The sequence below is a fragment of the Chrysochloris asiatica genome, unplaced genomic scaffold (genome assembly GCF_000296735.1).
Source record: "Chrysochloris asiatica unplaced genomic scaffold, ChrAsi1.0 scaffold00335, whole genome shotgun sequence".
Taxonomy (NCBI): Eukaryota; Metazoa; Chordata; class Mammalia; order Afrosoricida; family Chrysochloridae; genus Chrysochloris; species Chrysochloris asiatica.
This window is the reverse complement of record NW_006408853.1, coordinates 1,510,580-1,526,979: the sequence shown is the minus strand read 5'-3', so window position 1 is coordinate 1,526,979 and position 16,400 is coordinate 1,510,580. Positions and strand designations below refer to the sequence as shown.

General features: G+C 34.4%; 1 protein-coding gene across 1 annotated transcript in view; it reads left to right on the top strand.

Moving 5' to 3' along the window:
- The window catches only part of CHD1 (chromodomain helicase DNA binding protein 1), a 132,478-nt gene extending 117,255 nt beyond the window's left edge, over nt 1-15,223 (top strand). Inside the window, exons 31-35 of the mRNA XM_006875694.1 lie at nt 1,328-1,506; nt 8,126-8,222; nt 11,817-11,868; nt 12,633-12,846; nt 14,210-15,223. Of these exons, the coding sequence (XP_006875756.1) occupies nt 1,328-1,506; nt 8,126-8,222; nt 11,817-11,868; nt 12,633-12,846; nt 14,210-14,555 (888 nt within the window). The 3' untranslated portion in view covers nt 14,556-15,223. The remainder of the gene's footprint in view (nt 1-1,327; nt 1,507-8,125; nt 8,223-11,816; nt 11,869-12,632; nt 12,847-14,209) is intronic.
- Nucleotides 15,224-16,400: the final 1,177 nt, after the last annotated feature.

The following is a 16,400-nucleotide window of genomic DNA, read 5'->3' as shown; positions in this document are numbered from 1 at the left end:
CTTTAAAATCTTGGTTTAATTTAATATATTAATCTGTCCATGCACAAATAACACCAGCATTTAGAAATGTTAGGGGAACAAATTGCAGTTTTTCTACAGATTTTGTTCTTTTTAAGTTTAATATTATAAAATATTCAAGTGTCTCCCTTAAAATTAAGAATCATGTTTAAAGTGCAGTCCTTTGTAGTTATAATCTTGTTTTGCTAGTTTCCATTGCTCATATTTTTCCAGTGGAAATTGAGAAGGAAGGACTGGATGGAAGTCCATATTTTTATAATCCTTCCGTTTAAGTTATATTTAAAAAGAAACATTAAAAAAAAAAAAAAAACCTTTCATGTGCTATGTTGATTAACATCAATAAAGTGCATGTATTCTGTTGTTGTTGAAACTACTGTTTCCAGACAGATTTGCAGTTAGTGGAGGGAAGTGACTTATAAGCTGTGCATAGTGTTAAGCTTTATTGTGATTACATATATGTTTCTTTTTCCTTTTTAAGCAGAGCCACACCTTTCCAGGGTCATAGTATGGGATAGATTACAATCTTAAATTTTTATATATTTTTTTAGTTTTTATAAAACACTTTAAAACTAATTAAGAGGCAAGCCAATTGAGAATTGATTGTAATTCAAAGAAGGCTAAAAGTATTCACATAGGAATGACATGCAGCTTGAGTTACTTGATTTTTGTAGCTGCTAAGTCTTTCAGTATTGGTTTGCAGTTAGTAACAATTGTTTATTAAAATTACACAGTAAAGCAATTCTGTTCAGATTTTTTTTTTTTTAATTGTATTCTGAAATATTTTGCTATCTTTCAATGTCCTGTGCTTAAGAATGGGTGGTGGTATGCCACTGTTGTTAAGTGAAGTGCCATCAAGTCTATTCCAACTCACAGTGACTCTGTATAGGATTTCCGAGGAGCGGCTGGTGAGTTTGAACCCCAGCTTTGTGGTTCAAACTGACCTTGCGGTCTAGTGTATTATCGTACAATGCCACAGCAGTTGTTAGCTGCATTTAAGTCAATTACAATGCATAATGAAACCTATGTGTGTGACTTAGATGGTGATCGTCTTCTAAAATCAATCAAAGAAAACTCTCTGAAGTCCCAACTGTCCTACAGGCAGCATTTTCTTCTGTTGTTACATCGAGTTGTCATGAATTAGTGGTAGCCATCAACAACAGCAAATATTTGAGACGTGTGGTGACATTTATTGCTTATTTACCATCAAGCAGTGTAGTTCATTTACTTAAGTAAATACTGAAAGATGTAGGTCATGTTGAATTCAGGTTTTTAATGTACATATTTTATATTCTTATTTTCCCATTTAAAGTGTAAAGAAAGAATGAGGCCTGTCAAAGCAGCTTTGAAACAACTTGATAGGCCTGAAAAAGGTCTTTCAGAAAGAGAACAACTGGAACATACTAGACAATGTTTAATAAAAATTGGAGACCATATCACAGAATGTCTGAAGGAATATACAAATCCTGAACAAATTAAACAGTGGAGAAAGTAAGTGGTAAACTTTCCATGAAGTTCTACATTTGTATCTGTAATTCTGTGCTATTTCCACTTTATTTTAGCTTTTTTTTCTACTTCTGAAGTTTAGATAGCAGAATACTACCTGATATGTGATAACCTGAAAATGGTTTTAATTTGTTTTTCACTTTAACCTTAAAGATTTTTGTGACTGATTACTTAACTTCATCATGTTAAACTGCAATGTGATTGATTATTTTGCCTTTTTGAATTAGTAAAAACTTATATTAAAATTCAAATTGTATTTTATTTAAAAACATTTTTGAAAATTGAGGGGATTATCTCACAATAGCCTGAGAAATTAGTGTGTTAAATACCAGATTCCCTTAAAGGGAGAGGGGCAAATTAAAAACCTCCAATAAGGCATGCCCCAGAAAAGCATGTTAGTTTTTGCCTGGTCTAAATGCTGTCTCAAAGAAAGACTGATTATTTAAAAGAAAAAAAAAATTTTTTTAATGCTGTAACAAAGAGATGATTCTTCCTAATTTTTGTTGTTGTTATTTGCTGCTGAGTCAGCTCCAACTCATAGTGAACCCTGTATAGGGTTTCTAAGGAGCAGTTGGTGGGTTTGAACTGCTGATCTTGCACCTCAAATGGACCTTGCGGTCCAGCACATTATCCTGCAGTGCCATACTAGGACTCCCCTCTGTAATTAAGACATATAAAATGAAAGAAGATAAAGAGCTGGTCCATAATTGTATGTTATTATTAGGTGCCATTGAGTTGATTCCAACTCATAGGATGTCTGTTACAGTGATTCCATAGCTGTAAATATTTCTGTAGCAGAGCAGCTGGTGGGTTTGAGTTGATGACCTTTTGGGTAATTATTGTTGTTAGATGGCTTCGAGTCTGTTCTGACTTACGATGATTCTATACACAACATATATTGTGTGACCACACTTACATAAAAGGAAAAAAAGAAGAGGCACATGTATGGAGATCAAAGTTTCTTAGTGGCGCCAGGGATTGGCAAGAAGCAAGGAACAGGGAAGGAGGCTATTGCTTTCGGAGTGCTGAGTTTTCAGTTTACAGTGATGGAATACTCCCATAGATTTAAGGATATGGTTACACAGCTGTTTTAAAGTTATATGACAGATAATACTTATAATAATGACTGAAAAAAGTAGCTGCACATACATAAGCATATACCTGAACAGATTTGGTTCCTTAGTTTAGAGGCTTAGGGTCATGGTTTCATGAGACATCCCAGCTAATTAGTTCTTCTGTTCTGGCTTTTAGTTTGTTTGCATAGTGTCTGGGATCTTAAAAGCTTCCAGGAGGCCATCCAAGGCACAGTAGTTGGTCTTCATTTATCTGGAGCAAAAGAGGAAGAAGGAGAATCAGAAACAGGAGGAAGCAATGTGACTAGTTGTTCTAATCAAAAGAGGAAGATGCAGAACAGAATTTCAGATTGTCATGGAATCCAGATTAATCACTGAAGCTATCATCCTGTGATAATCCTTAAACATGAAACCAAAAAAATCCCCTTTAGGTAGTCTGCCTTGAACATTGTGTTTTAAGATTTGTCTATGTGGGATCAAATTGACACCAACAACTCAAAAGACTAGATAGAAAACTTAAAGGGCAGTGAATTTATTTTAATGGTGGAGAAGCAACTTATAAAAGGAGAGAAAGTGTACAACTTGAAAAATGTAATCAATATCACTTAGTTCTATGTGTAAGAACTGTTGGATTAGTGTATAGTCTGTATCTGCAACTACAAAAAAATAGCTTTTTTTCATGTATATGTAAATTTATTTTTGCTATTGTTGTTGGTTATATGCACAGAAAAACATACACCGATACAATTCATTGACAATGATTACATTCAAGTTGTGCATCCATTCTTACTCTTCTTTTCTGAGTTGTCCCTCCCTTATTAACATAAACTCAATGTCCCCTAAGGTTTCTATCTAACTTTTTGAGTTGCTGTTGTCAATTTTGATCCCATGTTTGTTTTTAAGTATAGTTGACTCATCTGAGTCTGAGTAATAGCAACCCTGTATAAGGTTTCTCAGGCTGTAAATGTTCAGGATAGCAGAAAGCCTCATGTTTCTTCTAAGGAGTGGCTGGTAGGTTCCAACTGCTGACCTTGGGGTCCATAGTCCAATGTTTATCCTACAGAGCCATTGTACCCCCATATTTGTTGTTAACTGCCATCAAGTCAGTTCCAGCTCAGACCCACCCTGTATAGGGTTTTTGAGGCTTTTCAGTCTTTGCTGGAGCAGAAAGTTGCATCTTTTTCTGCAGAGTGGCTGGTGGGCTCAAACTTCTGACCTTGTGGTTTGCAGTCCAGTCCAGTGCTTATCCTATGAAGTCACCATATTCCCTGTGGTCAAAAAATAGTTTATTTTTTTAAAATTAATTATGAACAAAATACCTGTTAATGTTCTGTTTCCTCTTATGAATTAACTATAAATTATACAGATATTTTAGAAATACTGGATCTTAAAAAAATAAAGCATACGGTACACATTTTTGTATACCACAACATTCCTCACACATTGTCTTACAATTTTTTAAAACATTGATTTCTTTCTATTTTTTTTCCTGCCCCCAATGGATTTTAATGTTAAATCTTTGGCTTTATTGCCTGTTTGGTTCCTCACAGACCCTCACCAGCCTACCCTAGAGTTTCTAAAGCAGTCCCTTTCCTAGCAGTATTCCTTCCCTGCTCTGCAAATCACTTTCTCCAGTACAAGAAGTCACTTTTTGCTCTGGAAATAGCCCTCACCAGCAGGCAGTCCCAGTGCACGAGGTGTACAGGTCTGCGCTCCTAGGCTGGAGAGGCGACTCAGGTGGGCAAGATGGTCATGAGAGTCGAGGGAATTTGACTTATTAAACATTAATAAAGCAATTTATGGTGTTTGCATGGGCACACTATGCAAGGACTAATTTTGATGAAGAAAATTTTAAAAATGGCTGAAGCAGTATATGTACCGTGCCCACAATTGTTACACTTGAGTCCCTTACTGCTTGTCACAGTGCCAATCTATCTCATTGGGAGTCTTCCTCTGGTTTGCTGACCCTCCATTTTAGCTAACGTGATGTTCTTCTCCAAAAACTAGTTGCTCCTGCATATCCCAGGTTGTTAATAAGCCTTCCTCTAATCATGATGCTGTACTCTGCTTCATAAAAATACAGTTTCCCCAATCATTTGCTCAGCATACAGATTTAATAAGTATGGGGAAAGAGTACAGTCCTGGCACACTCCTTTCTTAAATTCTAAATCATTCAGTGTGTTTTTGAACAAATGCTTCTTGGTCTATGTACAGGTTCCTCATTGGCATAATCAAGTGTTCTGGAATACCCATTCTTTACAGTGTTATCCATAGCTTGTCATGATCCACACAGTCAAAAGTTGTTGCATATTCAATAAAGCACAAGTAAACCTATTTCTGGTATTCTTTGCTTTCAGCTGAGATTCATCTGATGTCAGCAATTATATCCCTCATTTATTACCTGTCCTTTTCTGAAACCAGCTTGAATGTCCGGCAGTTCCCTATCGATGTAATGCTGCAGCCATTTTTCAATTTTCTTCATCAAAATTTTTCTTGCTTATGATATTAATAATGTTCAACTGATTACCACATTTCATTGGGTCATGTCTTTTTTTCTTCTTTCTTTTTTTTAAAGCTTTTATTGTGAATTGAGGGATAGTTTGCAGGGCAGATCATCAGTTTTACACTCAGCAAATCATGTTTTGTTTCATTGCAGTGATTACAATCCCCTCCATGCACCCACCATTAGTTAACAGTATTTACCTTTATTCTTTTTTTTTTTTTTTTTATGTACACAAAACTCACAGAAAATATGTATTTGTTTAAATGTCCAAAGGGCACATTTGTAAGCTAGCTTCCTACTGCATGGCACACTGCCTTTCTTATTCCATTGAAAGGGACTCCTCAGCTGCTCTATTTCTCTATACCATCATCTCTGCCTCCATTGCTGCTGTTGCCGCTTTCCTTGTTAGAATCTAATGCTCAACTCATACTCTTCCCTCTTGAAGGTCCTAGGGTCTTCTATTCCTGAAATGAAAGATTAACTACTTGCTCTGCTTTTAGTTACACATCTTCTGCAATTACATTTGTGAAACAATCACAATTAATCCTGATAACAATTACCCACAATTGATCAAAATCCTATCATCATCCCGCATCCCCTTCCACCAGATCCATCTGAAAAAGAGGAAAATGATTCAGTGGAGAGTCTATCTTACCCCACTCATTCTGAAACTAAGCACACTCATAAAAGCTTGTAAGCTAACAACTTTTTGCTTTTGTATGGTAATTATGTGCCGTGGCGTTGTTTCCAATTCATAGCGACCCTGTACAGGGTTTCCGAGGCTGTAAATCTTTACAGGAGCAGAAAGCCACGTCTTTCTCCTGCGAAACAACTGGTTTTGAACTACTAACCCTGAAGTTGGCATCCCAATTCATAACCACTATGCTACCAGAGCCCAATTTTATTTTCTTTTTGCTTTTATAGCCTCCCAATTTTGATAACTAATGTCTAAGTTGCTTGAGTTTCTTTTTATTCCCCGAAGTCGAAGAACATTGAAGAGGAATGCAATATGAATTCCTCGAGTCCACCAACACTGTCTTTTTTTTGACATGGTGTAAATTGAAAGGTCTGGATTTGCAAGATAGAAATACCCCTTTCAGAAGAAGATGTAGATGGAGGTGATGTCAAAAAACAATAGCTTCACTTTTTGATGTTTTGTTTAATAAAGGTTTCTATAACTTTGTAGTAATACTTTTGGAATTACCCTTTTATATACTGATAGACCATTATGCCCAGGTGTGGGTGGCATCGTAGGATTTGCACTGGATTGCTAATCTCAAGGTCAGCAGTTCAAACCTACCAGCTGTTCTTAGAATCCTTATACAGGGTCATTGTTAGTCAGAATTGACCTTATAGCATACAACAGAACCTTATGAACAATGCAGGTATAATTTTTAGAAAACAGTCTGTTAAAGTAAAGCATGTAGCTAAAAGAAATATTAGTGGCACTTCAGGTTAATGCACTAGACGACAAAGTCAGTTTGAACCACAGTGTCAGGAGTTCAAGCTCACCATCTGCTCCTCGAAAACCCTATACAGGGTCATTACGGGTAAAAACCAACTTGACCAGCACTTACCAGCAACAGTATATTATTTTAATGTTAAAGTAATAATTTTCATAATTGCTATCTGATAATAAAATTTCTTTAATTATCTTTCATCATTCTATATTACCTATCTTCATTGTTTCCTTTTATTGATAATTTATTACATGGAAAAATGTATTCGAATTCTCAAGTTTTTTTTAAACCTTGCCTTATCTACTCCACTGTTCTATAACTACCCATTGGGAAAATAATTTTCACATTTAAAAAAAAAAAAGTGAAAAGAGACTAAGAGGGTTTGATGAATAGTTTATATACCTTTAAATGGATTTGAGTCATATGGTGTATTTATTAATGCATACAGCTGGGTGAATAAGCATTTAAACGTTGTACACATTGTACATTCATGATATGTGAATTTTATATTATTTTTAAAAAATACTGAACTTCTAAATGATTTAATTTAATTTGGAGCCCTAATGTGTTGCTGCCGGATAATGTGTTGGACTGCAAGGTCAGTTTGAACCACGATGTCAGCAGTTCAAGCCCACCAGCTCTGCTCCTCAGAAACTCTACACAGGGTTGCTATGGGTCAGAGCCCACTCAACAGCACTTAACAACAACAAAATTATATAAATGCTGAAGTATTTAGTGGGAAATCTCCTAATATCTGACTTTAACCCATCAAACAAAAATAGATAAATGGATGTATAGAATGATGTGTGATAAAGCAAGCACAGTTAAATGTTAGTAAAATTAAAGTAGTAGAGATTACTATCAATTAATATAGACTAAGCTTGTATGGCTATAGTGTGATCATTGTAAAAAATTTTTATCTTTGTTGTATGTTTGGAGATTTTTGCTATAGTAAGACTAGCCTGATACCATTGTATTTATCCTGATAATATGAGGAGGCATCAGAAAGTTTATGGAAAAAAATTCCATGATCTTTTTATTGTGTTTTCCACAAACTTTTTGAAGACCCTTCATATATGTAGATTTTTAAATAGTCCAGTTTCCTAGACTATGAAATGTCACTGTAGAAGCAAATTTTGTGAGAAACTTACATAGAGCGATGTACATAATTACCATTTAAACACAATATCATTTATAGTCTAGTCTGATGGTATTTCTACTCAAACTACTGACATAATTTATTTCATGAATGTCCAGTCTTGTTCACAAGGATATACTTCTCTTCCTAATTCATTAATTTACTCTTAGGTGTGCATTTCAAATTAGTATTGATAACTAAATTATATTCAAAGATTATAAAATGAACATGCTTAGAAGAGAATTAAGAATAATGTTTAGTTTCATTGGAGTCTTATCTTTATGTGAGATTTTAGTAAGTATTTAGGAATAGCCTCCTTAGATTTGTTCCATAGAAGTCTGGATATGGGTGTGATGGTCTTTGTGTCTATAGGGAAAGGGGTTCAATGAAAAAACTATTTTCTACCAGACTAAAATGCCTTTTCTCCTAGAAATCTGTGGATTTTTGTATCTAAGTTTACTGAATTTGATGCAAGAAAATTACACAAATTATATAAGCATGCTATTAAGAAACGACAGGAATCTCAGGTAAAGTAATACATCTTTTTCCCCCTTATTGAAAATTATGAGACATTGTTTCTTATAGAAAACTATAACTAATGTGGATAAAATTAGGGAAAAGAAAATCACCATTAGAGCACCACAATCATAATTGTTGTAGGCAAGATTTGATGGAAACTAAAATTAGTTGGCAAAACCAGGGTACTGACCTGATCTAAACATAACTGCTCCAAGACATTCATGCATTAGAAAGGGAAAAATAACTTACTATCTGGCCTGGCTGATACCATCTCAAGCAAGTTGCCAAGGTTAGTGCTCCCAGTAATAAGACATGTTCACATCATGAACACTCAGATATGGTTCTCTGAGAAATACACATCACTTGGGAATATTCTATTCAAAAGTGAACCTTAATTGTGAGAAAATGTCAAATACTCTCAAATTGAGCCATCACTCGTCTTGTCAGTTTGTTGTACTGTGGTGGCTTGTGTTGCTGTGGTTCTAGAAGATATGCCATGGGTATTTTGAATACCAGCAGGATCACCTATGATGGATAGGTTTCAGATAAGTTTCCAGTTGGAGACAGAATGCTCCTGAATACTTCAGTCACTGAAAACCTTATGATAGCAGTGGAACACTGTGCCAGAAGATGAACCCCTCAGGTTGGAAGGCACTCAAAATGTGACTGGGAAAGAAGTGCCACCTCAAAGTAGAGTTGATTATGATGACGCAGGGCCTTCATTGGCTGATGGGGTACAACTTAAAATGAAGAGAAACAGCTGTATACGTCCATTAATAATCGGAACATGGAATGGTTGAAGTATGAATATTAGAAATTGTCAAAAATGAAATGGAAAGCATACACATCGATATCCTACTATTATTGAGCTGAAATGGACTGGTATTGGCCATTTTGAATCTAACAATCACATGGTTTACTATGATGGGAATGACAAATTGAAGAGGAATGACATTGCATTTATCATCAAAAAGAACGTATCAAGGTTAGCCAGGAAGTACAATACTTTCTGTGATAGGATAATATTCATATTCCTACAAGGAAGACCAGTTAATACCACTGTTATTGAAATTTGCAACCAGCCACTAAAATCAGTAATGATGAAATTGAAGAATTTTACCAACTTTTTCCCTTCTGAAATTGCTCAAACATGCAAAAAAGATGTAGTGGTAATTACTGACGATTGGAAAATATGGCATTGGGGATAGAAACTGTGCTGGAAATCGCATCATAGAATTTTGCAAGACCAGTGATTTTTTTTCATTGCAAGTACATTTCTTAAAAAAACATAGAAAGACTATACACATGGACCTCACCATATAGAATACACAGAAATCAAATAGACTACATCTGTGGAAAGAGATGGTGGAAAAGCTCCATGTCATCAGCCAAAATAAGGCCAGCGGCAGATTGTGGAACAAACGATTTATTGCTCATATGTAAATTCAGGCTGATACTGAAGAAAATTCAGGCTGATACAGGTCCAAGAGAGCCAAAATCTGACATTTAGAGATATCTCAAGAACAGATTTGATGCCTTGGACACAAAAGATCAAAGACCAGAAGAGTTGGGAGATGGGGAGTGAATCAAGAACATCATAAAGGAAGGAAACAGAAGATCATTAAGAACAAAAGAAGGAAGGAAAAATCCAAAATGGATGTCAAAATAGACTCTGAGACTTGCTCTCCCGTGTAGACATGCTAAAGCAAATGGAAGAATGAGGAGGTACAGAAGCTGAACAGAAAATTTCAAAGGTTACCTCGAGAAGACAAAGGCAAATATAACGAAATGTGTAAACACCCGAAGTTAGAAAACCTAAAAGGACAACACATTCTACATTTCTCAAGCTTAGAGAACTAAAGAAAAAATTCAAGCTTTGACTTGCAGTTTTGAAGGATTCTATGGGCAAATTATTTAACTGATGCAAAAAGCATCATAAGAAGATAGGAGATATACACAGAGTCACTGTACCATTAAAAAATGGTCGATGTTAAACCATTTCAAGAGGTAGCATATGATCAAGACTCAGTGATCCTAAAGGAAGAAATCCAAGGTGCATTGGTAAAGAATAAGGCACTGGGAACAGATGGAATACAAATTGAAATCTTTCAACAAACTTCATGTAGTACTAGAGGCAATCATTTATCTATGCCAAGAAATTTGGAAGCCAACTACCTGGCCAGCTGACTGGAAGAGACCTGTATTTGTGCACATTCCAAAGAGAGGTGACCCAACAGAATGCAGAAATCATCAGACAATATCATTGATATCCCATGTGAGTAAAATGTTACTAAAGTTAATGCAAGAATGGTTGCAATCATACATTGACAGAGAACTTCTGGAAGTTCAAGTTGATTTCAAAAGAGGACGTGGAATGAGGGATATCATTGCTGATGTCTGATAGATCTTGGCTGAAAGCAGAGAATGCTAGAAATATACCTGTATTTTACTGACTGCGCAAAAGATTTTGGTTGTGTGGATCATGACAAGCTATGGGGACAACATTATAGAATATGAGTATTCTGGAACACTTAATTGTGCTCATGAGGAACCTACACCAAGAGGTACACCAAATAGAACAAGAGAACACTGATTAGTTTAAAAACAGGAAAGGTGTGTGCCAGGGTTGTATTCTTTCACCATACTTATTCAGTCTATATGCTGAGCAAATAATCTTAGAAACTGGATTATATGAAGAAAAAACATGGCAACAGGATTGGAGGCAGCCTGGTGAACAACCTGCAATAATGCAGATGATACAACCTTGCTTGCTTGAAGGTGATGCGAATTGTGAGGTTGGCTCAGGACTGCTGGACTGTATTTCTTTCTGTTGTGCATATGGTCTCTATGAGTCGGTACCAACTCGATGGCACCTAACAACAACTGAAATTGTGGCGGGGAGCAGTCTTCAAAAATGTCAATTTCATGGGAAACAAGAAACTAAGGACATGTCTGATTGGATAACGCTCAGGAAACATGATGATTAAATGTAATAGGGGACTTTAGGTTGTATCCTAGAACACAGAAAAATGAAATTCACAGGGAAGAATGTGAAATCTCAGAAAAGTTTGTAGTTCTGGCAATAGTGTTGTCATTTGGTTTTCATCATTATACTATGATTATATATGATATTAGCATTAAAAGAAGCTTGGTGGTGGTTGGTGATTATGTGCCGTGGAGTCGTTTGCAACTCATAGCAACCCTGTACAGGGTTTCTGAGGCTGTAAATCTTTACAGGAGCTGAAAGCCTCATATTTCTACCCCCGAACTGTTGGTGGTTTCGAACTGCTGACTTTAAGGTTTGCCGCCCGATCGTAACCACTATGCTACCAGAGCTACTTTAGAAGAAGCTTGGTGAAGGGTTATGTGAACTTTCCATACAATTTTTGAAACTTATAAGTCTAAAATTGTTTTGAAATGAAGGTTTTTATAAAGGTATAAGTCAATTGCACTTTTTAAAAGATACTTTTTCAAGTTTCATATATACATTCTAGCACCTTATGTGAGGACTTTCTTCATGATCAATTTGTGTTTTTAAGGATTTTTTTATGTTCTGTTATGATTCACTTACAAAAGAGTCTTCTTATGTGGATTTATTTTAGCAAAACAATGACCAGAACAGCAACTTGAATGCTCATATGATTAGAAATCCAGGTAAGTAAAATTTGCTAATTGTATTTAGAGTATACATTTTTTTTAGAAAGGTTTTTTTCCTTCTTTTTGGTTCTGTTTTAAAATGAATTATAAAATAGATTCTTAAACTGTTATTTTAAAAGTATTTTTATATAAAGAAGATACTATGATTCTAATACAAACCTACATATTCTATCATTCTAATGATCCTTCTTAGTTTATTATAAACATCTATACATTTTTCAGCATTTTTCCAGTTTCTAGGTATTGTAGAACGATTATTAAAATGAGTTTTTTGTTGTTGTTATTTGGAAAATCATATATTTTTTTCCTACAAGTGCTCCAAAAATAGCCAGCATATCTGAGGATTTTGTTGTTTTGAAGTGCCATTGAGTCGATTCCATCCCATAGCAACCCTGTATAGTGTTTCCAAGGAGCAGCTGGTGAGCTTGAACTGCTGACCTTGCAGTTCAAACAGCTTTGCAGTGTGGCGCATTAACACACAGCGCCAGACCAGGATAGAAAGAAAGACCTATATATTACATTTGTGAAGTTTCACATTTAAGAATCAAGTGACCATTTCTAAGCTTTTGTACTGCTTTCACAGACTATTTCTAAATTTATTACTGCTTTTATTAGAGTATTCAATTAACATTAGCTAACTGTTTCTATAGGGCATCTATTTTGATAACAGTTGAAACTGGAGTTTTTTATATTTAACTGCTAAGTAAGTGACTTCTCTTTTTTTTAAAGTCATTAACAAAAGTGGCCTTTTTATCTAACAGATTTGGACAGATTAAAAGAGAATACAAATCATGATGATAGCAGCAGGGACAGTTATTCCTCTGATAGACATCTGATATCTCAGTATCATGATCATCATAAAGACCGACATCAGGGAGATTCTTATAAAAAGAGTGAATCTAGAAAAAGACCTTATTCTTCTTTTAGTAATGGTAAAGATCATCGTGATTGGGATCACTATAAACAAGACAGCAGGTAAACTTGAGAGTCATTGTTGAAATTTTTTTTATATATATATTTCTCGTTTTGATTGTGTTTGTTGTATTTGACCTATCGGCCAGTTCAGTTCTTTTAATCAAAACGAGGCATATGTGAAACACAGTCCTTCTTTTGTGAATATTAAAAAAATACTAATTTTTAAAATTATACATTTAAATCAAAATATACATTCAGAAATGGAATTCACTGTGGGAAATTATAAAATTAAATTGGGTACATTATTGTTGATTTTTGAGAATATTTTTGCTCAACTACTTATCAAAATGTAAGGGTTAAAATAAACCTGGACATAAAATAGTTAAAATTTGGTGGGGGGAAACCATATTTACAAAAAAAAAAATACTTTTGAGAGGAAAAATGATTTATGTGAACACACAACATTAAGGCGCTAAACTTAACTTCTGCAATTTGAGATAGTCCTGAAACCAAAAATTTATTTATTTTCCTAATGTTTGTAAAACTTTTGAAGAGGAAGTAACCTGAAAATAACAATAGAATGTCTTTTATGAAATTATTGGTAAACAAGTATTTCTGTTAGCTAATGATAATCTATTAAAAATAAACACGAAAACAGTAAAGAAAAAATAAGTAAATTACAATACTTGTTTAGATTTTAATTGTGCTTACTGAAATTTTTTCTCCCTGAGGAACATTTGTCACACATGAACACACATCAGTTGCAGAACATCTGTTAATATTGCTGTTTGTCGTTCAGTGTGGTTGAGTAGTTTCCAACTTTGACCCTATGAGAATCACTATGAGGAGTACCTAGTGGGTTTGAACCACTGATCTTGAGACTAACAGTCGAGTGCTTATTCTGCAGTGCCATAGAAAGGGCCTTTCATTAAACTGCCACATTTCCTAGTGTATGGAGTAAATTTCTAAATGATTTGTCAAGCCTTATTAGTCAAAATAGTGAAGCATTTAACAGACATGACTAACCAATGAAAATTCTCCTTTTTGAGTTGTTTCATAGATTGCATTCTAGAGAGTTTTCTTTTATGTGCTCAAGGGTATCAGAGTATCCTGGATTTACGTAATAATCTTGAATCTAACCACCAGATAGTAAAAATGCATTCATAATATAATACATAGAATAAACAATAGCAGTTGCTCTAAAACTGCCATGTGAAAATAGATGCTATGGGAGGAACTTGCTTTGTATTGTTTATTAGTTTTGTGAATCTCTTGTTTTCTTTCATCTAAAAACATTTTCTAGTTTGTTTAAAATGCTTATTTTTGAAGTTTTTGGAATGAAACAGTGAGCTTGCATGTAATTTGGAAACATTTTAATTTGTGTTACTAATTTGACTAAAACTCCTACTTTCTCTTTTATTAGGTATTACAATGATAGAGAGAAACACCGAAAACTGGATGATCATAGGAGTAGAGATCACAGATCAAATTTGGAGGGAAGTGTAAAAGACAGATCACATTCTGATCATCGTTCTCATTCAGATCATCGGTTACATTCAGACCACCGGTCAAGCTCTGAATATACACACCATAAATCTACCAGGGATTATAGGTATCACTCAGATTGGCAATTGGACCACAGAGCTTCCAGTAGTGGCCCTAGGTCACCACTCGATCAGAGGTCTCCTTATGGCTCCAGATCTCCATTTGAACACTCTGTTGAACACAAAAGTACTCCAGAACATACCTGGAGTAGTCGGAAAACATAACAAAAACTGGTAACTTTATCTTTCTGGACTTTTCTTTTAGCCATATGTCATAAACCAACACAGTAATTGCCTTACATGACTTGAAAGATATAAACAGATCTTCTATCAGTAGCAGTATTGTTACTTCTTTCCAGGATGCAAGGTCTATTATCCCAATAGAAGAGAAAATATTTTTATATTTAAAAGATGATGCTGCACTGTACTACAAATATTGTAGTGCTTTTTTCCCTTTTTTCTTTTTTAAAGAAATGGAAAATGTTTACTATTACAGGGACCTCAACACTGCCCTGCCCATATAGGCTGGATAAAACTGTTTTTAAGTCAGTGATTTTAGACTGACTTCCATTTAAATTATGTTTGTATATGAACTGTACACTCTGACCTGTGATCATGTTTCAGGAAGGAATGAAAGAGAGTTCTTTTCTTAGTAAAGAAAAAACACTCAAGGACTTTGTTCACTTTCCAAAGCTACTTGTTTACATTGTACACTGCGACCACCTTGCCGCTTTTCATCACAAGCTTGAATATTTAAATTCTGTACTTAATATATGTAAAATAGCCAGGAATTTCTTGTTTGTGATCTATTATGCCTTTTTACAAAAAAAAAGAAAAACAAAAAAAAAGTTGACTGTAAATTATTGTAAATGGAATAAATGAGCTTTCCTTACTCCCCTACCCTTCTCAGGCTTTTTTTGACTGTTCCTTTCCCTACCAACTCAGGCCTTCGTATCATTTTTAAAAACCAGTGTAATAACACTTTTTAATGATTTGTTTTGATGGAAACATTGTTTAGAATGTAAAAATGGGGAAAGGGGCCACTTAATTCCATTAGTCCTTTTTATATTGAGTAGTTCATTAGATAATTCGTTTTTACCTCTTTTTTCTTTTTTAATTTCCTTTCTTTTTTAGTCAGTACTGTGTTTGTAGTAATAAAATGGTGAATGATATGAAAATTCTAAACTGCATGCTCTGGAAACGTATTTTCAGATGCATTTGGTTTATAAGGGTAGGTATATAAACACTTTCAGAATCCAAAATGGCCAAAAGTTATTGTAAATCCATTTGTTTTCCCTTTTCATGTGGGCAATAATGTCAAATGTGCTATGCAGCCAGGTAACCTTTAGATACACTTGATTGACTTTTAATATAAACTGTTACAATGCACACTGATTGTATATAAAAACCTTATATATGACAAATTAAATTTAAGAAAAAAAGGATATGTGGGCTCCTGTAATTTTCTGCTGCATTCTTATTCCCTCAAGCACTTAACCTTTTTTTTTTTTTTTTTTTTAAATAACATTTAGCTGCCAGAAAAAAAGGATATTTTGGTAAGCAATTGAGTATTATTAATATGTAGCACTACAGCTAAATCTGTTTTTAAAACTATATGAATCTTTCTATGAAGTAACACTTTTTTCGTATAAATCATTGTTGAACTCTGGCTCCCTGAAAATATTTTTAAATGCCTTATATTTATTCACAGATTTTTATTTTGTTATATTAAGTGAGAATTTTTGAATAATGTAGAATACATTCCTGGATGTATGATGTGATGTAACAAATTTGGATTTTAACTTTCGACAAATAAGCATAAGAATCTATTTCTATATGTGTCCCTGTCCCTGTTAATAAGCTGTGGCAGCAGTCTACAGAAACGTATTCATTGGTGCAATGTGTTTTTAAAATTTTTTCTTTAATCCAAATATATCTAAAGTTCATGGTATGTGTGCAAAACAAAGTATTTTTTTTTTAGTAGTGATTTCTTTTTTGATACAGTTATCCTGAAAAATGATCACTGTTTCTCTCCTGGTATATCAGATAACCTGTGAAGGAATCACTTAA